The sequence below is a fragment of the Salmo trutta genome, chromosome 1 (genome assembly GCF_901001165.1).
Source record: "Salmo trutta chromosome 1, fSalTru1.1, whole genome shotgun sequence".
In the NCBI taxonomy this organism is placed as follows: Eukaryota; Metazoa; Chordata; class Actinopteri; order Salmoniformes; family Salmonidae; genus Salmo; species Salmo trutta.
In genome coordinates, this window is record NC_042957.1 from 57,804,998 (window position 1) to 57,827,328 (window position 22,331).

The following is a 22,331-nucleotide window of genomic DNA, read 5'->3' on the forward strand; positions in this document are numbered from 1 at the left end:
TATTTAACCATGACAAAAACTAGCTGTTATATGTAGGATTTTATATATTTAACTACGGAAAGTAGCTGTGTAATATTCGGTATTTGACATATCAAATTATGAAAAAATAACAACATGGTGAATTCAAGCTGTTTTAACTATATGGAAAAATTGTGATGTAATATGCTGAATTCAACATATTTTACTGTGGAGGAATAGCTGCATAGTATGTTGAATTTGACATATTCTACTATGGTAAAATAGCTGTCAGTATGGTGAATTTGACATATTCTACTATGGTAAAATAGCTGTCAGTATGGTGAATTTGACATATTCTACTATGGTAAAATAGCTGTCAGTATGGTGAATTTGACATATCTTACTATGGAATAATAGCTGTTTGCTGAATTCCCCATATTTAACTCAGAGAAAGTGTTTGTGGATAATCCTGGCTTAGCGGCTGCTCCTCAGGAGGCAGTGCAATATGTTGAGGGACATTCTCTGAGGTTTATATACATTTACAGCTAATTAGCTAATTTGACCAATTAGGCAGGGTTTTTTGGCTGGCCTAGCCCAGGCCCCTGCAGGCATGGAGTGCAACTTTCCCTCCTCTCCTTTCCACTAACTCCACAACCAAATGGATCAGGGGGAGGGCTTGTCCCCCTTTCACAGAGCCTAAATGATTCATGTGTACAGCATGTTGAATCTCACTGGCGGAAATAAATAAAACCCTTCAGGTTTCCACGTTTTCCAGAGAGCCCGGCTTCTCAAAAATGCACTTTGATTTCGCCACAACGTTTCCAATTAAGTTCAATCAACTCCAAATCACGCAGAATCAGCTCCACGCTTTGACATCTTTATGTATTTTCTGACATCAAAGTCTACTCCTGCACCCTTGTACACTCTGGGTAGTTGTGTAACGTTAACGTTACCTAACCGAATGAGCCGCTGCACAACCTTATGACCGCCATATGTAATATTCCATCACTTCCTGCTTCCAAGCATTTATTAACAATCCTACTGGTAATGGTCTTAAGGCTAAGGTTCCTTAAACACCTCCGGTCATCAACCTAATTTAAGATAATGCCAGGTGTGTGTTGTGTTGTTGAGCGGTACTGACCGGTACAGTCGTGTTGGCGGTGATGGCGGGCGTGTTGTTGTCGGTGCCCGGCGGCTCACTGTGCGTCTGTGTGGGGGTGTAGAGGGTCATGGCGTGCTCGGGAACCCTGTTCTGCCCGGTGTAGTCCTGCGTGGGGAGGGGGTGGGGTGCCGCAAACTCGGCCGGGATGCCATTCTGTGGGGGTGGCGGGTATTGGGCAGGCGTGTACGGCTGGGCCATGGCTTCTGGGGGGTTGGTGGCCTCTTGGTTACCCTATTAAGACAAAGAGGAGAAGACAGTGTTACATTCCTTGTTCCACATCACTTGTGATTAAAGTTACATTGTTAGAACAGTGGAGTACGTTGTTAGTAGTACTAAAGAACAACGCAGCATGAAAGACATGCTGGTTTCCCCTGTGCTTTGGAAGTAGCTGGGGAGATGAAGAGTTGTCCTGCAAACTAAGGATCTCAGGGAAATAGCTATCATATCATATTTCACCCCAGATTAGAGGATTCCTTGATCATTATTAATGAACATAGTTTATGGTGTGTAGAGCACGGCTCTCTGGTGGTGGGGCAGGAGCGAGGAGGAAACTCAATTGCACTCATGGCAAAGCGCAAGCGGAAAGATCAATTAATTGATACAATTTTGATTAGAGCCTTTGATTCAAATGACAGGTCGGTTATAGGAGCAGCCGATTCCTTTCTGTGTTCCACTTTTCTGCTTTGAACACCTACTACCTGCATCTTACTTGATATATCTGTCCTGTCCTTGGCTCTTCTTTCTCACCCCCTCCCTCACTCATATCTCTCTTTCATTCTGTCCTACTCGTCTTGTTCTGTCTCTGAGTGACTTAAGTGATAGATGGCTGGTAGAGACGTGGCAGGCGCTTTGCAAACCCTTTCTCTCGTGTGGGCGCTTAAGATGATGAGCTGTTGAATTAATGGACTTTTCTGGCTGGTGCGCATTGTTCAGCAAAGCAATGGTAGGACTAGAGGCGGGCATGTCTTATTGTTCTACACACTGATCCCTGCTGGAACAGATACCACACCTCTACATTAAAACCCCAACAACTGGGTTTTAAAAAAGGTGAGACAATAACGGCAGAATCCAATAACACATTCCCACCAAATATCCCCAATCAAATTTGGAGATACAGATCACAAGAGCTGAATGCATAACTCCTCCGATAAGAGAAGACAAAGAGGCTTATGGGTAAGGGGAAAAACAATAACAGTAAACAGATAGAGAAGTTTTTGTCTCTTCCAAGCCTTAACTGGCTAGGGACGGAGAAAGGAGAGATAAATGCTTTTTATTCATTTTTTCTCACTTGTGTGCATTGCTGTTTGGGCTCTATGTTGCAGGCTTCCACAGACAGCCGTAGCTAGTTGGGCTGGAGGAGAAGAGAGGAGGCCTGTGCTTTAATGAGGGAGCGGAGCCGTGCAGCATAGCGCCCAGCGCTGTAAATGTTTTGGAAACAATGATACACTGACGTGTTGCCAAACAAACCACAGTCCAAACCACTTGGCCAATTAAAGAAATGCCTCCATTATCTAAATGAAAAAATAAAGTCCCTTCAGCCTTGAGAGATGAGGAGGATTGACCAGCTTCAAGAGAGGCCACAGAGTCTCAAGGCCTGGGCTCTCAACACCTCCGTGACCTCACCTACCCTGCCTCCCTCCATCTCTCTCTCCTTACCTCACCTCTCGTTCCCCCGTCTCTTTCTTCCCTCCCTCTTCGTGCTGAAACTTTTTTAATCTCTCCCCCTGTGCTCTACTTTTCATCTCCCTCTAGTCATGGCGTTATATAACCCACTTGCATTGCAGGGCATCCTTATTCAAGTCGACTCTTGATGTCGGCAATTTGAAACTTTTAAGCACCCACTTGAAGGAAGGGGGCTGGTTAGCTACCTAAAAACGGAAGCTTCTCATGGAACAGCAGCAGCTGGGACCTTTCACATAGTTTCCTCATGAACCGGTTCAAGTGGTCTAACATCAACAAATCAGTTAGGAAAGAAAGCTTGAGTCCAGATGACAACAAGGCATGTATGAGAAACTGTTTTCACACCATATGGGAGATCAAGGCTACATTAGAGGATTCTGTTAGACATGGCGAGGCACAGAGCACCAGTGTACTTGTGTCACGCCTATTGTTCTTGGAGCATAAAACAAGGGCATGGGACTGAAATAAAGCCATGTGACACACAACACTGGGTAACAGCCTGGAGCTGGGAGGGGGAGAGAGAGAGAGAGAGAGAGAGAGAGAGAGAGAGAGAGAGAGAGAGAGAGCGAGACAGAGAGAGATGCAGCAACAAAGTGTACTGCACTATACAGCACTGTTTCAAAGGGCAGCAAACCAAAAGCAAGGAGTGGGGGTCTATGGGTGTGAGTAGAGAACGGGGCTCATTAGTGAAACACAAAGTAACACTGGCTCTTGTATGATCTTCCCCTTCTCTCTGATGTATGTGACAAACAAGTTATTCAACTGGAAATGAACTAGAAGAGAAAAAAGGGCCCATGCAAATCAGCAGCGTTGGTCCCTCTGTGACCGCACATCCTTTTAGCTGGTGATAATCCACAGTGCCTGATGAAAACCCCAACACCATATCAACCATAAAGCTCTCAGGCGCAGGTTGCAGTTCCCATCTCTCCCATCTCTCACGACTCTGACGGGGAGACGTTAAGTTATGGCCGGAGAGAAACTGCTCCTAGTCGTTTGTGTGGTGTTATGAGACCCCGGGCGGCAGGCGGCGTTCGTCCACCTGCAGGCGTGTTAACGATGGACGAGCAGGTCCCAGCATGGTAATTCAGCGCCCCCGCACAAGGCCAGACGGTGGGAGTTAGCTAAACCCCTCCTCCATCGACAGGACCAGGGGGAATACAGGAATCCAGACAGAACGCCCAGTCTGTATCGATCTCCTATCTCTCTCTCTCTCGCTCACGCTATCTCTTACTCCCACCTCTCTCTCTCTCTCCATCTCTCTCTCCTTTACCCCTCAACCCCTACTACAGAAGAGCACAATAAAAAACACTCTCTTTAATGTTAAGCACTCTCCCAGTGTAAAATTGGATTGAAACCCTTACTTAACGAAATCACTTTTGGTAGCAGAGTTTTTGTTTTTACAGTCAGCATTAGGCAGCCCTGTCTAAGGTGCAGGGGGGCGAGGAGTTTGGGCAGGCCCAAATGGCTTTGACTTCCAGACCTGCTCGTCGAGAGAGAAACACAGGGCAATGGACAGGTGGAGAGTGATGCTACTGTAACTGCTAACTGGTGTTAGCTCTTTTGATGATGGAAGCTCCATTTCATCTCCATGGATACCGTGGGTAGAGTTCTTGGCCAGTGGCCAACAATCTCTGATCCTCTTCAGCAAAGCTGCTAGGGGCTTGCTCTCTGAGGTAGGCCAGGCAGAGATGGGCTGAGCACATACAGTAGCTGGGTAGAACTCATATCAGCAGAGTGGTGTCAGTTCCTGTACTGTGCATGGGAGGTCAGAGGGTAAAGCTAAGGCTAAAGACAGTAGGTGACTAATTGTGTTGCATTGAATCCAGGGGGAAATCACTCAAATGGGAGCCATTGATGATATTAGCTATGGACGTGTGATGGAGTGGGCAGCGTTATGGCTTTTACTTAGACACACTGAGTCAAAATCAAAAGAAATCAGCCAAGACCTCAGAAAAAAAATTGTAGACCTCCACAAGTCTGGTTCATCCTTGGGAGCAATTTCGAAACGCCTGAAGGTACCACATTCATCTGTACAAACAATAGTACGCAAGTATAAACACCATGGGACCACGCAGCCGTCATACCGTTCAGGAAGGAGACGCATTCTGTCTCCTAGAGATGAGCGTACTTTGGTGCGAAAAATGCAAATCAATCCCAGAACAACAGCAAAGGATCTTGTGAAGATGCTGGAGGAAACAGGTTCAAAAGTATCTATATCCACAGTAAAACGAGTCCTATATCAACATAACCTGAAAGGCCGCTCAGCAAGGAAGAAGCCACTGCTCCAAAACTACCATACAAAGCCAGACTACGGTTTGCAACTGCACATGGGAACAAAGATTGTACTTTCGGAGAAATGTCCTCTGGTCTGATGAAACAAAAATAGAACAGTTTGGCCATAATGACCATCGTTATGATTGGAGGAAAAAGGGGGAGGCTTGCAAGCCGAAGAACACCATCCCAACCGTGAAGCACGAGGGTGGCAGCATCATGTTGTGTGGGTGCTTTGCTGCAGGAGAGACTGGTGCACTTCACAAAATAGATGGCATCATGAGGTAGGAAAATTATGTGGATATATTGAAGCAACATCTCAAGACATCAGTCAGGAAGATAAAGCTTGGTGGCACATGGGTCTTCCAAATGGACAATGACCCCAAGTATACTTCCAAAGTTGTGTCAAAATGGCTTAAGGACAACAAAGTCAAGGTATTGGAGTGGCCATCACAAAGCCCTGACCTCAATCCTATAGACAATTTGTGGGCAGAACTGAAAAAGCGTGTGCGAGCATGGAGGCCTATAAACCTGACTCAGTTACACCAGCTCTGTCAGGAGGAATGGGTCAAAATTCACCCAACTTATTGTGGGAAGCTTGTGGAAGGCTACCCGAAACGTTTGACCCAAGTTAAACAATTCTAAGGCAATGCTACCAAATACTAATTGAGTGTATGTAAACTTCTGACCCACTGGGAATGTGATGAAAGAAATAAAAGCTGAAATAAATAATTCTCTCTACTATTATTCTGACATTTGGTGATCCTAACTGACCTAACAGGGCATTTTTACTAGGATTAAATGTCAGGAATTATGAAAAACTGAGTTTAAATGTATTTGGCTAAGGTGTATGTAAACTTCCGACTTCAACTATATATACATACATACATACATACATACATACATACATACATACATACATACATACATACATACATACATACATACACACTTTTTAAAAAATATACTTGTATTATTCCCCACAAACCCTACCACCCCTCCCCCAATTAGAGTAAACTAATAAAGACTCATTTGTTAGGGACTGGAAGACCTTGAAAGGTCTCTACCACACAGGTTCATCTGTCACCAGATCCAACATCAGACCTGTTACAATATTAGATGATCCGTTTGAGATGCTGAGCTACAAGAATACCAGGTGAATATTGAGAATGTGTTCATTTCTGGGTAATTCAGCATATATGTGTGTACTGTAGTCTACATTAGTTACTGAACTGGCATGTTGACAGGAACCCTTTAAAATGGCTCAAGTTTACAGAACCTATCCAGTGCAGTGAGTCCAAAGGAGAGGAAGGGAAAGAGTGTGGAGTGTTTTTCTAGCGACAGCAAAGAAGAGAAGCACTCATCTCACTTTAATGACTCCCTCACTGAGAGGAAGGCAAACTTGTGACAAATCCCGTTGGGCCATTGCAGCAGAAAACAGAGTGGGGACAACCGGAGAGTGTCACGTAGCTCAACAGTGGCCAACGTAGAGCATGCAACACACGAAACACAGCAAGGATTTCAGCCAGCCAGGCACATAAAAGCCCCTTGTTGTTTTCACCCCCGCTACTGACGCCCAGCTAATTGAACCCCAACAAACAGACATGCAGAAAAAGCAGGCAGTGGGATGATTTTCAACATCCAGCAACTGGCATTAGTTTTGTCTTAACAGGCACACATAAATAAAGCTTGAGTCTAGCTAGGTCCATTTTAATTAGGCAAGCCATATGATCGTGCTCCAACACTGCGTTAGCGTTAGCAGTGTTAGCAGCGCTAGCATCTCACCAGAGGCTGCAGCCAGCCAGGGAGAGCCTGTTAATTACAACCACCTGCCAAACCATTCAAGGTGAGTCTGAAAAGCCCAACTCGGAGGCAGAGGTAAACAACAACAACAAAACAAATCCTCCAGTTGGGTTTCTCATGATGAAGCAGATTTCCGGGCGCACCGGCTGGCTTTTCCCCCTCATTGTCTTCCAATTACAGTGAAACTTTGGGAGAGACAGAGGGGAGAGAGCATGGAGAGGTTGAAATGCAGCGGCCCAATTTAATGCAGATTTGAAGCACCTGAGAAAAGCTTTTGCATCCCCCTAGCTACCCCCAGTGTTCTTCCATACCAGTGTTCTTCCAAATAGGCTAGGCACAGCATTATTATTTTCCTTCACATTTCCTCTCTTGCCAAATCTAATCTCTCAGTTTTTCCACCTCATTTGTGGAAGAATCTGTCCATGAAGTTAAATACTGCATCTACACAGAGTGAATTGAGATTTTTTGCACTCTTTTCTATTTCTTTTTTCTTCAGGAGCCTTAATCGTTTACACATGTCAAATATGTTTCATTCCTTCTAACATGATTTTTCCTTATTATTTTGGAGCATTTATTTGTGATTCATGGCGTGTTCACGCACTAGACGGAACTAGGCAACTCAGAAATTGAACGCAGCAGGTGTAGAACTTACAACCAGTTAGCAAGTCGGGAATTTCAGAGTTTCCTAGTTCCAATTGGCATGTGAACGGGGCTTCATCCTTGGACAGGGTATTAGAGAGTTAATTTCCCTCTATCCCTTGTTGATTTCTTTATTACATTGCTGCCGCACTGCACAACACCACACACCGAGCCTCAGCCTGTGCTGATCGAGATGGGACTGCTCTTAGCGTCTGCTGTGCTACGACTAGCAAGTGTTACTATACCTTAGAGACGACTGGAGCGCCACTTAATAAACAGAGCAGACAGAGGATCACTTTGAACTCCTGTGACATGTAATGAACCTGTCCGTCTCCTCCTCAGCCGCCCGCCCGCTGTAGCAGCCATGCATGGATCTGATCTGTCGGAGGCTGGAGAACGGCGCATTAAAAAGCTCCTAATAAACCAGCAGGATCTTTAAAAACAACTATCATTTACAGATGATCAGAGCCGCCATGTTTTCCCCACACCATAAAAGCAGATAATTGCCTCTTTCAATGTTGTTGCCTTTTTGTTGCGTAACAGACATTTACATCAGGGACTAATTATTCCAGACTTGTTGTCGGAATTCAAATAGACATGTGGGCTGTGTGTCGTTTTTAACATCAACTAAGCCCGCAGGCGTTGCTTTTGACCTGATCAAATGTACCACAGTAAATCTCAGCCCGATACACAGTAGTCTTTTCCCCTCCTCGATCCTCCTTCTCATGTATCAAATGATATGAACAGATTGATATTAGTATACTTTTATTACACATGTTCTAAATTTCTAGAAATTGCTATTGGTCACGGAGATAAAGACCTATCTGAAATGAAAATTGATGACTGAACAGTTGATCAGGGACATTCTTTTGATTCCGGTGATACACGTATGAATCAATTCTCGTACCGTGTCGATCCACTGATCTACACCAGATCTAATTTAGCTGGCAAATGAGTATTTTTCTACTGTAATTCAACACTGTTGAAGTGACACCAACATTTGGTTAGGAACTAGCTGTGTGCCATTGTGATGTGGACTCTCATTGAGGGTTATGATAAGAGGCCAGACTGCCTCATGAGGGACAAATGCCAGCGCTTAAACATGCAGGAATCTTAACATGACATTCGTTGACCGCTGTGACAATGGCAAACATATGCAAATGAGACAGAGTGTCGCTCTCATCATGACCCTGTCACTGAGACACTGACCCCTCCTACTGTAGAGATAGAGAGAGAGGGGGGAGAGCAAACGCAGAAATGAAAAGATCCTAATACCAGGGAGCAAACAGGTAAAAGGCACCATTTACACTGTCTAACTCTTGTCTTCCTTTTCTCAGCTCTATTCTTCCTGCCTTTGTAATCCTTCTCTTTGGTTTCCCTTTGCCTCGGTGGGTTTCTCTTTGCTCTGCGGAGGAGGGCACGGGGAGGGGAGGGACAGATTTACATGGGCCATATTCTTTGAAGTGAACATGCCTACTACTCCCTGCTGTAGCCCAAGCTCATCTAATCAGCAGCTAATTCCAGTTATTAAGATTTGAGAGATAACTTTGATTCATCACAGTCCATCTACCCCAATCGGTTAATCACTGTCGTCCTAAGCTCTTTTTTAGTCCTCCTTTTGTTTCCAGCCCCTCTGGCACTCGGCGATGGGAGAAAAGGAGAGAAGATATTAACAATATTAATGACCCGTGATCCTCGTCTCCTTAATGAGAAGGGTTATTAACTGTGATTATATGTGATGAAATGGTGGTAATTCTTGAAAGCTTGGGAAAACTTGTACTATCGCTTGTCTGCTGATTTGCTCGTCTGATGTTGAAAAAGGGAAGAGGTGAGCGTGGTGCAGAAGTAGTGTGTGATACAGCGGGGAGGGGAGGAGCGAGGGAAGGAGAGAACGGAGATGGAGATGCAGAGGCTGGAAGGGATTTTAAGAGGGGTTCAAATCAGGGAAATCGAGGATGGTCCTATTACAGACTCAGACACATCTAAGACGCTCTTCCACTCCAGATACATATGTATTTCACTCTTTAATAGGCCGCAGATAGAGACAGTTTTTCCAACTCAGGAAATGTGTCTGCTGAAAACTCTGTCACGTCTTTTGTCCCAAATTCTCTCCCCTCTTCGGGGCTAACTAGTGGGTGCACTCCCCAGACACACGTCTGCAGGTTGACATTGCTGAATGGCTGTTTAAACGCCTATACCGCTCTGCCAGATCCCTGATACAGCATTCCAGCTTTTTCTCTTTCCAATTATAGGGAAGTAGTGGAGGGAGCTGGTGAAGAGAAGGAGTCAGCTCCATATGATTCCCTCTAAAGGGGGAGGGAACCGGGGTGTCTGCTAAATCATTGATGTGCAGTAAGACTGTTTCATTGTAGATGGGTTAGCAGCAGACAGCTAACAATCCTGAATTATTCATCCCTGTCCCGTGAAGAGAAGACCAAGACTAGAATGAGGCTCTGCCTCTCTGCTGCTCCTCCTCTCACTCCCCCCTCCCCTGGGACAGATTGGGGGAGAGAGACACGGAGGAGGAGCAGAGACCACTTGCACGGTGTGGTGCTCCCTGACCGCTTTAAACACCTCTCTTTATCTGGGCTAACTCCTGCATGGAGCTGTGGCTGCTGCTGGAGCGTCAGAATCCTTCACACTCACAGTGTCAAGCTACAACTACACCCACTACTACACTGGTAACCACAGAGGAGTCTCATGTTATACAGAGAAAAAACACCCCCATTCGTAATGGTACACTTCAATGGTTACAGAAGTAGTCAGAGTAATAATGCGATTTAAAACAGACAAGGGGCCTGTTGGCCTTCCTCATCTGTCGGGTGATGTTTTAAAGTTGCAAACACTCCTAAAGTGATCCATCCCTAAAAGGCTGGCAAAGGGGAATTACAATCCCCATCTAAAACCTGGCAGTGTGGCCGAATCACCTGATGGGCCATTTTAGATAATAATCTTGTTTAGAGAGCCCAGTACACCTTTCAGAGAGGGGAGATGGGATTGTTTGCATTAGTGACCTGTGGAGGAAGTCGAGTCAGTGTGGAGAAAAGCAATAGCCCAATTGCCCCTAGCTTTTATTAGATTCAATTCAGTCTTTCATAAACAATACCTTACTTTTCAAAAAGAAGGAAAGAATCTACTTAGTGTGGGTAACCCAGCACTTCCCAGACACACTCCATTTATTTTCCCCAATTAAATCTCTTTAATTGGATTGAGGGCTGGCACCTGGTTTACACTCTGTCAACCACGCAATCCACAGTAATTGATGCTGGAGCAGAGCAGAGCAGAGCAGAGCCGTAGCGTGGTGCATTGTGTGTGTGGGAGGGAGGCCGACCGAAGGGGGTGGGATTTAGAACATGTCTCAATACTCCACAATTTTACTGTGATCAATTTATCAATGGCTTTTCTCCCCCTTTCACCACCTCTAAGATGGGAAATGCCTTCACACACACATGCACACAGACACACAGACAATTATGCGTTCACACACACAATTGCATTGCACACACATTCACACCCACACTGTGCATGTACACACACCCGCACATTAACCCTCACACACATGATAATAAAGTACATTAACATATAGTACATGCACACCTACACAAACTCAGATCATCTCCTGAATACAAATGCCCGCTGTGAATACAAATGCCCGCTGTGAATACAAATGCCCGCTGTGAATACAAATGCCCGTTGTGAATACAAATGCACGTGCCCACACACCACACACACACACAATCGTACAGAGGTACAAATCTGAGAAATGCATCCTGCGCAGTGACAGCACCTTTAAAGACACTCTGAATCTCGCCGTCCCTGAATTATAACTCTACAAGTATATGGATTCCAGGAAGAAAGAGAGAGAGGGAGAACGGGAGAGAGAGGGAGTGAAAGTGAGAGAGAAAGAGGTCGAGAGAAGAGCCGCCACAGTAAATAAAAAGACCATTTCCTCCAGTGACATGCCCATTCTGTTGGAGGCCTGGCTCAAATTATTCTAAGCACTTTGAAGGATGGCTTTCCACTGCATTAATCTACACATCCCACTCCCCCATCCACAGTCCATGCACTCCTAACTACCCAACAACGCCCCGCAAGTCTTCCTAAAACCAGTAGATAGGTGATGTATTTTGTTCAGTCAGGTGAGGGGAAAACATCATTTAAGCATGTGTTTTGTTTCCCGTGATTTCAGTCTATAACACTTCTTGTATATTTCAGTTGAAAATGGACTCCAAAAACAACTACACACCAAAACCTAATGAAAACAGCAGCAGTACCCAAAATAAATCAGTGTTGTGTCATTATGGAAAGCCAGAGCTTGAAGGAGAATGTGGTTTGTTTTCCTCTGGGCTCACCTCTCTCTCGCAGCTCATTTGGAAGCAAAATCAATCAATAAATCACCCGAGACCATCAATCAATCAATGAACCTATCAATATTCACCGGATCAGACCCCTCCCCTGCGAGAGGCCATCTTCAGTAAGAATATGTCAGGCAAATGGGCTTTTAACATAATAGCTCTGTCCGCTCCTGCTGAGTGCAAGATTGATGTAATGCAAGGTTTACATGTAGACACAAGCTGTAATGGTGATATACAGCTGGCCCCAAGTTTCTCAGTAACAGAACCAGGGAACAAATCTGATAAAAAGCCCATTATGGTAAAAATAGTGAAATGGCTTAGATTCTTGATACGATAAGTGTATATTTTTCCAAATTACACCCAGACAGATCAAAACTCTCTTTCAAACAACATTGCTCACTGATTAAGGGTGATTTTTTGGTTTTGCTACATTTAAAACGTATCGACTTTATAAAGAAGTGCCCAACGGTGCCTTAAAAAAAGTTTGATGGAGGGCAGGAGAGAGAATGCAATCTCTATTCATCAATTAGTGCAGTGTTCTGGCAGAGTGGTTAGCAGAGCAGCGATGCCTCCAGCATATCCCTCCCTCATCCGCTGTGGGGCATCATGGGTAATGCGGCCACAGGAGGAAGAGAGAGCCTCTCCATAAGAGGTGAATTGTGGGACATTCTCATTCCAGTAAGTGATGAGGCAGTCATTCGGGCTCCCGAGTGGCGCAGCGGTCTAAGGCACTGCATCTCAGTGCTTGAGGCGTCACTACAGACAACCTGGTTTGATTCCAGGCTGTATCACAACCGGCCATGATTGGGAGTCCCATAGAGCGGCACACAATTGGCCCAGCGTCGTCCGGGTTTGGCCAGTGTAGGCCGTCATTGTAAATAAGAATTTGTTCATAACTGACTTGCCTAGTTACATAAAGGTTAAATAAAAATAAAATAAATATAAAAACCCATAGGGAGGAGATCAGAGAGCTGGCAGTGTGGTGCCAGGACAACACCATCTCCCTCAACGTCAGCAAGACAAAGGAGCTGATCGTGGCTCACAGGAAACGGAGGGACGAGCACACCCCATCCACATAATTTGGGCTGTAGTGGAGCGGGTCAAGAGCTTCAAGTTTCTCGGTGTCCACATCACTAAGGAATTAACATTGTCCACACACACCCACACAGTTGTGAAGAGGGCACGACAAAATCTGGCAAGGACCCTCAGATCCTCCAATGCTTTAAGAGCATATTGACTGGTTACATCACCGCTTAGTACGGCAACTGCAAGGCACCAGACAGCAAAGCGATACAGAGGGTGGTGAGTATGGCCCAGTACATCACTGGGACCGAGCTCCCTGCCATCCAGGACCTCTCACCAGGCGGTGTCAGAGGAAGGCCCAAAGAATTGTCAAAGACTCCAACCACCCAAGCCATAGACTGTTCTCTCTGCTACTGTATGACAAGTGGTACCAGTGCCCCAAGTCTGGAACCAAAAGGACCCTGACCAGCTTCTACCCCCAAGCCATAAGACTGCTAAACAAGACTGCTAAACAAGACTGCTAAACAAGACCACTAAATAGCTAATCAAATGTCTACCAGGACTACCTGCATTGACCCTTTTTTGCACCAACTCTCTTGCACTGACTCTATGCACACACACTGGACTCTACCCTCACACTCACACATTCTTACACTGACACTGCAACACACATATACACACACATATACAGTGGTGGAAAAAGTACTCAATACTTGAGTAAAAGTAAACTCAAATAAAAGTGAAAGTCACCCAGTAAAATACTACTTGAGTAAAAGTCTAAAAGTATTTGGTTTTAAATATACTTGAGTATCAAAAGTAAATGGAATTGCTCAAATATACTTAAGTATCAAAAGTAAAAGTATAAATAATTTCAAATTCCTTATATTAAGCAAACCAGACAGCACCGTTTTTTAATTTATTTTTATTGATGGCTAGCCAGGGGCACACTCCAACACATATTTTACATTTGTGTTTAGTGAGTCCGTCAGATCAGATACAGTAGAGATGACCAGGGATGTTCTCTTGATAAGTGTGTGAATTGGACCATTTTCCTGTCAAAAGTGAACAAGCACTTTTGAGTGTCAGGGAAAATGAATGGTGTAAAAAGTACATTATTTTCTTTAGGAATGTAGTGAAGTAAAGTAAAGTTGGCAGAAATAGAAAGAGTAAAGTAAAGTACAGATATCCAAAAAACTACTTAAGTAGTACTTTAAAGTATTTTTACTTAAGTACTTTACATCACTGCACACACACACACACACACACACACACACACACACACACACACACACACACACACACACACACACACACACACTGCTTCTGTCTATTATATTATCTATCCTGTTGCCCAGTCACTTTACCTGTACATACAGTGCCTTCAGAAAGTGTTCACACCCCTTGACTTTTTCACATTTTGTTGTGTTAGAGCAGTGTTTCCCCAAACTCGGTCCTCAGGACCCCAAGGGGTTTTGGTTTTTGCCCTAACACTACACAGCTGATTCAAATGATCAAAGCTTGATGATTAGTTGATTATTTGAATCAGCTGTGTAGTGCTAGAGCAAACAAACAAACATGCACCCCTTGGGGTGCCGAGGACCGAGGGAAACCCTGTGTTACAGCCTGAATTTAAAACGGTTCAAATATAGATTTTGTGTCACTGATCTACACACAATACCTCATAATCTCAAAGATGAATTATGTTTTTAGACATTTAAAAAAAACATTGTTATGGCAAGCCTAAATATTTCTGGAGTAAAATTGTGCTTAACAAGTCACATAATAAGTTGCACGAATTCTGTGTGCAATAATAGTGTTTAACATGACTTTTGAATGACTACCTCATCTCTGTACCCCACATATACAATTATCTGTAAGGTCCCTCAGTCGAGCAATGAATTTCAAACACAGATTCAAACACAAAGACCAGGGAGGCTTTCCAATTCCTTGAAGAAAAGGGCAAATATTGGACAATCCAGGTGTGCAAAGCTCTTAGAGACTTACCCAGAAAGACCCACAGCTGTAATCTCTGCAAAAAGTGATTCTAACATGTATTGACTCAGGCGTGTGAATACTTATGTAAATGAGATATTTCTGTATTTTCAATAAATGTGCAAAAATGTCTAAAAACATGTTTTCATGTTGTCATTATTGGATATTGTGTGTAGATGGGTGAGAAAAAACATGTTGTATCCATTTTGAATTCAGGCTTAAACACAACAAAATGTGGAATAAGTCAAGGGGAATGCTTCTGAAGGCTCTGTATATTTACATAGCTACCTCAATGACCTCGTACCCCTGTACATCATCCTGGTAATGGTGTTCCCAGTATATAGCCATACTGATTTGACTCATTATTGTTATTTGTTATTCACTGCGTATTCATTCCTCGCCCCACTATTTCTGTTGTTTATTACGTTTTATCTTATCTTTAACTCTGCATTGTTGTAAAAGGACCCGTAAGTAAGTATTTCATTGTTAGTCTATCCCTGTTGTTTAAGAAGCATGTGGCAAATACAACTTGATTTGATTTTGATTTGATGTTGCAGACATATTGACACTGGCATGGTTAACCATATGCCATTTAGTACCAACACCTTCTCCTCAATACCATACCATTACAGCAAGGTGTGACGATTCAACACCAAGATGAATAACATCCATCACAACCAACATTTAATTGCTCCACATTTTTTATAAGATTTTCCCTGATGTTCTCCCTTTAATGTAAAGATACTAGTCTGGTTCTCTTAGAGCCATCCTCGAACAGATCCCACTGCTTTCTCCCGACTGTGTTTTGAGAAGAGGCTTATCAGACGGAGTGGGGGAGGATGCCACAGCACAGACACAGTCCCCTCTCCCCTCTCTTCCATTGGGGATCCAGAGCGTCGTCTGCTCTTATCAGCATGCCATGGCCCAGGGCTGATTGGCGCAGGGCTGATTGGCACAGACCTGAGGAGGCACATAGATGAGGCTCACTCTCCTTCCCTGGAGGAAACACTGCCTAATACCCTCCCAGTTCCACGCAAACAGCTTAGTGGACCAGTACACACACTAACACACTGTGTCTATGTGTATGTGTGTACAGTGCCTTCAGAAGTATTCACACCCCTTTATTCACATGTTGTTGTGTTACAGCCACTGGCCAACACACAATACCCCATAATGTCAAAGTGGAATTATGCTTTTCGAAATTGTTACAAATTAATTAAAAATCAAAAGCTGACATGTCTTTAGTCAATAAGTATTCAACCCCTTTGTTATGGCAAGCCTAAATAAGTTCAGGAATAAAAATGTGCTTAACAAGTCACATAATAAGTTGCAGGGACTCACTGTGTGTGCAATAATAGTGTTAACATGATTGTTGGATGACTACCTCATATCTGTAAGGTCCCTCAGTCGAGTAGTGAATTTCAAACACAGACTAATTCCCAAAGACTAGGGAGGTTTTCCAATGCCTCACAAAGAAGGGCGCTGATTGGTCCATTAGATGGGTCAAATAAAAAGCAGACACTGAATAACCCTTTGAGCATGGTGAAGTTATTCATTAAAATGTTGATTGTTTATCAATACACCCAGTCACTACAAATATACAGGCATCCTTTCTAACTCCAGAGAGGAAGAAAATCGCTCACGGATTTCACCATGGTATGGCGTTGAAGCTCGGGAGAGCAACAGAGTGTGTGGCGTTTGGTGTGGCGTCCTTTTATGTTTTTAACGGCTAGTCTTTATTATTAATATTATTTCTTGATTTTTATTTTGTATGTTTTATTGGTATGTAACTATTATGAAAGTTGTATTGTCAATTTGTTTTGTATTTAAATGCCACTTTAAACATGTATATGACACTGCAACACAATTTCCCCATGGGGACAATAAAGTCAGTAAGTAAGTAAGTAAAACAGTTTCAGAGTTGAATGGCTGTGATATGAGAAAACTGAGGATGGATCAACAACATTGTAGTTACTCTGCAATACTAACCTAACTGACAGAGTCAAAAGAAGGAAGCCTGTACAGAATATTCAAAAACATGAATCCTGTTTGCAACAAAGCACTAAAGTAATACTGCAAAAAATGTGGCAAAGCAATTAACTTTTTGTCCTGAATACAAAGTGTTATGTTTGGGGCAAATCCAATACAACACATTACTGAGTACCTCTCTCCATATTTTCTAAAATAGTGGTGGCTGCATCATGTTATGGATATGCTTGTAATAGTTAAGGACTGGAGAGTTTTTCAGGATACAAAAGAAATGGAATAGAGCTAAGCACAGGCAAAATCCTAGAGGAAAACCTGGTTCAGTCTGCTTTCCACCAGACACTGGGAGATGAATTCACCTTTCAGCAGGACAATAACCTAAAATACAGGGTCAAATCTACACTGGAGTTGCATACAAAGAAGACCGTGAATGTTCCTGCGTGGCCGAGTTACTGTTTTGACTGAAATCTACTTGAAAATTTATGGCAAGACCTGAAAGTGGTTGTCTAGCAATGATCAACAACCAATTTGACAAAGCTTGAAGAATTTTGAAAAAATAATCATGGGAAAATGTTGCACAATCCACGTGTGGAATGCTCTTAGAGACTGACCGTGAAAGACTCACAGACTCACAGCTGTAATCGCTGCCAAAGGTGCTTCGACAAAGTTTTGACTCAGGGGTGTGTATTTCATTTTAAATTTATTTGCAAAAATGTCTAAAAACACTTTGTCATTATTAAGTGGTATGTGTGTAGATGGGTAAGAAAAAAAATATTGAATCCATTTTGAATTCAGGCTGTAACACAACAAAATGTAGAATACATCAAGGGGTATGAATACTTTCTGAAGGCACTGGATGTGTATGTGGGTGGGTGTTTTTGTTTGTGTGTGTGTGTGTGTGTGTGTGTGTGTGTGTGTGTGTGTGTGTGTGTGTGTGTGTGTGTGTGTGTGTGTGTGTGTGGGGGGGGGGGGGGGGGTTGTGTATGTGAGGGTGTTTGTGTGTGTGTCGCCAGGCCTGCTCTGAGATCTATCACAGGGTGAGAGAGAGAGAGCGTGATGCTGGGGAAAGAGTGTAGCTGCGGCGAGGCGAGGCCGAGGGTCAGCGCTCTACCCGCCTGCAGACACCAGCCACAGGGGCTATCCATTACTCCCTGCTAATTGGAGTTTCCCTCTGGGTCAGCCGAGCTCACTGTAGTGCCTCCGACGTGGAGGGCCCCATATTATTTCTAACACTATGTCATTCCTGATGTCCTTTTTACCCCCTCTCCTCTCCTCCTTAAAGAAGAAGGGGATTAGGGAAGGAGTGCTAGCCGATCTCCCTCCACCACCACCACCACCATAGCTGGTTAATAAGAAAGGTCTGTGTCTCCTCCCTGGACCATTCATCACGTCAGATGGTAATATCTTCAAAGGTCAGACTGAGTCATTAAGAAAAAAGAGCCTTGGCTAAACTTTCCTGTGGATTTTTTGAGGGTCTAATCACCAAATCTGAAGTGTCTCTTTTGATTGGCTTGTGATGGGTTTCTTTCAACGTGATTGATTACCTTATAAGGGATTACATTCTGCCTGGTCTGTACTGAAGATTTAGGGCTTAATGCAACGTCTCAAATAACAGATTATTGCTGACTTTCAGGTGTAAGAAAAATACATGACAAAATGGTGTAAAATAAGAACAGAGCCCAACATGGTAATAGATAGGGTAGAATCTAGGACAGACTGGAAAAAACAACAATTTGACACAAGCGATAACAAAAAAGATAAAAAGAGGCGAGGAGAGGAGAAGAGATAGAAAGAAAAAGAAGAAAAGATTGAAGGGAAATAAAGCAGTAGAGGAGATAAACACTGCTCCTGTCTGACAAGTGTCACACTTGCGCTTCGATCCAGCCTTCCTCCTGCGCTAATGACTGTCAACATGACAAGCAGGGCAGTCTGAAGGGGGAGAAAATTACTCGCTGAAAAGCAATTGACTGACCGCCATCATTTCTCAGGGAACCAGTGACCTGTGAATATTTCATTATGGGGAAAGTCGTGCGGCCCATACAAATGGGTCCGGGGGCCCGGGGATGTGGATGGCCCTGCCGTCCCCTGGCTGAGACCAGGCAATGGAGGGGGAACCTGGGGCCACGCTGGTCTGTTTCTGCCTGCCTGCCTGGTAGTCTTTTTATTACCACTACAAAGCACTTATTTCAATACAAAGTCAGGGGGAATACATTTACACAGATAGTTACAGGCCATAGTTACAGTTTCAATAGTTGGTGTTGTGTTATAATAGGAGATTGGATGTGTTAGGATAATACAGGTACTGTGTCTACTGAGGTGATATTTGCTTGTCTTTGAGAGGGGAGAGAGAGAGAGAGAGGTAGAGAGAGAGAGAGAGAGAGAGAGAGGTAGAGAGAGAGAGAGAGAGAGAGGTAGAGAGAGAGAGAGAGAGAGAGAGAGAGAGAGAGAGAGAGAGAGAGAGAGAGAGAGAGAGAGATGAGGGGTAGAGAGACAGTCTCATAGATGTCAACAGGTCTAACCCAGACGTTCTTTTGCCCTCTGTGCGACATTCATCTTACATTGAGGGAACATCAGAGGCCTTCGAATGGAGAGGGGCAGGAAGAAAAGAGAAGATGAGAAAATATGAAAGAAAATCAATCCAGCACTAGCTTGATTGATCGGTGGAGTTTTAGACAATTTCATCAGGAGACTCCACTAACCAGAGACGACACGACCCATATTGGAGGGAGAATGCATTGTGGAGATTGATACCCGCATTAGAGGCATCAGGTCGGATAAACACAGCTCTGGCAGTAAATACACTGGGCCCGTTTGCCCCCTCAATGACCACTTAATGCAACAGAAATCCAGGCAGCCCACACTTTTCTTTACAAACTTTGACTTGGCTGGATAATTGAGTCAATTAAGTTCACCATAATCCTTAGCAAGGATCTGTGTCCTCAGAGAAAGTTTAGGGTTTGTGTTATGGTTTGTGTTTTGGTTTATGTTATGGTTTGTGTTTTGGTTTGTGCTATGGTTTGTGTTACGGTTTATGTTACGGTTTGTGTTACGGTTTGAGTTATGGTTGGTGTTATGGTTTGTGTTATGGTTTGTGTTATGGTTTGTGTTATGGTTTGAGTTATGGTTTGTGTTATGGTTTGAGTTATGGTTTGAGTTATGGTTTGTGTTATGGTTTGTGTTATGGTTTGAGTTATGGTTTGTGTTATGGTTTGAGTTATGGTTTGTGTTTTGGTTTGTGTTATGGTTTGTGTTATGGTTTGAGTTATGGTTTGTGTTATGGTTTGAGTTATGGTTTGTGTTATGGTTTGTGTTATGGTTTGTGTTATGGTTTGTGTTATGGTTTGAGTTATGGTTTGTGTTATGGTTTGAGTTATGGTTTGTGTTTTGGTTTGTGTTATGGTTTGTGTTAAGGAGAGAACTATAGATGTTCTCTATTTATCAAAAGGTCTTAGGAAAGAGGCGTGCTTGTGATTCCAATCCAGGTCCTAGTGTTACACATACATTTATGCTCTTCATCAGACTTTACGTATTGAAAATGTACATATCCGTGTGAATCACTTATAAATTATACTTCCCATCAATTCACAATGTTCTACTCACAGCTGCCCTCAAAATGTACATTGAAATACATCTAAAATATACTAACCAACTTCATCCTTCATTCTCAAGTCTACCAAGAAAAGAGTCAAATGGACTGATTGTACAACATCTATTTTTACCTGCTGTAATGAAAGAAACTCCACATTCACCAAGGTAGGTATATATGTCAAGACAGATAGAAATACTACAGAAGAAGAAGGAAAGGACAAAAGGAGCCACCAGGGCCTGATCACATCGGGCTGACAGGAAGTAATGGAGGGTCACAGAGGGTCAGATGACTGATCCAGGGACATTGGACAAAGTAACAATTTCGCCGCTGGGTAAATATTTCAGCAGCGCTTGGTCGTGTAGTGTAGGGCAACCAGACACCCTCTAAAATACAATAAATAGACACCTGTAATAAAACATTCTCCACACAAACACACATATTCTCCGGTGCACACACAAAAACCCTCTTTAAGACACACACACACAAACACACAATGTGGAAAATTCTCAGCTCAAAATTCTCAATAAATACCATCACAGAGAGCTGTCACATAATCATTCTTTTTCCTTTAGCTAAATCACTCAAATATGCTGGGTGGCATAGAGTGGACGTTACCTTTAGTGTGGATGGAAATTCAGCCCTGTATTAATGTATTAAGCAGGAGGAAGAGCGTGACCGTGACTGTTGGTGACATTTGCACTGATCTGCGCTTCAACTCTCTAATGCAACAAAAAGGCGTCTCCGATTCCTGTCTCATATCTAGTTTAAAATGAAAGCCCCAATGATCCTGAAGGATTTTACAGCGTGACAGTGACAAATGAATAAAGAAAGAGAAACTTTGTATGCTCCAGCACATCAGACTGGCACTTCTCCAAATGAGAACTGGAGTGGCCCATTGATGTGGCACCAGGGCTGGTGTGACAGGGCACATGGATGCGATCCATATTTCATTGGCTGAACATCACTTGCACCAGCTAGTGAAATCAAATCCAACTCAACCCCTTTGTTGACTACCCAGGGAGGCCCTTCCGTTCGGTACATCGCCATGAGTAACTAGTCAAAACACAGAGCCTGTCTCTGTTCCAGAACTTCTCCACTGAGGCCCCTGCTGTATACTTGGCCGTTGTTTACTCTGGCCCCAGAGTGGGTTACATGAGGTATTTCCCCCCTCTTACAGTGAGAGAGACGAGGTATGGGGTGGGGGAGGGGTGTGGTGCGTTGGTGGCAGCGGTGGGATACAGTACGTCTCTCATCCTCTGCTCTACATTATTGCATGTCTGCAGTAAAGTTGATTAAAGCACTGGTGCAGATGTGAACCTTTCACCCTCTCTGCCTTTCATCAGTGGCAGGGGGGAGAGCCTTCCCCTCTCTGCTGTGCCGTGTAGGCACACAGCCTTAACTATGAAGGCTATATTACAGTGTCCTTAAAGGATAATCAGAATCTCACCACGGGTAGAATAGGGGATAGGGATGGTGGTTGGAGGTTGGGAGGGGTTGCGTGGTAATGTCTCATTTATCAAACACCTCCAGGATAGGGTACCGCACCCCCACCACCTAACAACATCCTTCTCCTGCCTCCTCAGTGAGACTCTCTTTGAGAATGCATCGATGGATCCTGGTGCACAGTCCTCGTGACAAATTAGTGTGACATGTAATGAACTGGAATATAGTCTTGACTACGGCCATTAGAAAGGGTCCTCCGTAGTCTGTGTGAGTCTGTGTGAGACGTAGTGCTATCCACACCGTAGCTTTGTGCCGTGCACCATGTGAACTCTTAACCCCCATCCCATCTACATGTTCCCCACTCTCCCCCTCCAACACGTCTCTCTCAGTTCCATGTCCTCATCCCCAGCCATTCTCCCACTCTGAAACA

The 22,331-nt window shown here is 43.8% G+C and overlaps 1 protein-coding gene across 5 annotated transcripts in view; it reads right to left on the reverse strand.

Moving 5' to 3' along the window:
• Positions 1 to 22,331, reverse strand: part of LOC115202501 (RNA binding protein fox-1 homolog 3-like) — a 130,527-nt gene that overhangs the window by 42,098 nt on the left and 66,098 nt on the right. For all 5 annotated transcript variants that reach the window (XM_029766652.1, XM_029766663.1, XM_029766656.1 and 2 more), the window contains exon 2: positions 1,100 to 1,351. In XM_029766652.1, coding sequence (XP_029622512.1) covers positions 1,100 to 1,351 — 252 coding nt within the window. The remainder of the gene's footprint in view (positions 1 to 1,099; positions 1,352 to 22,331) is intronic.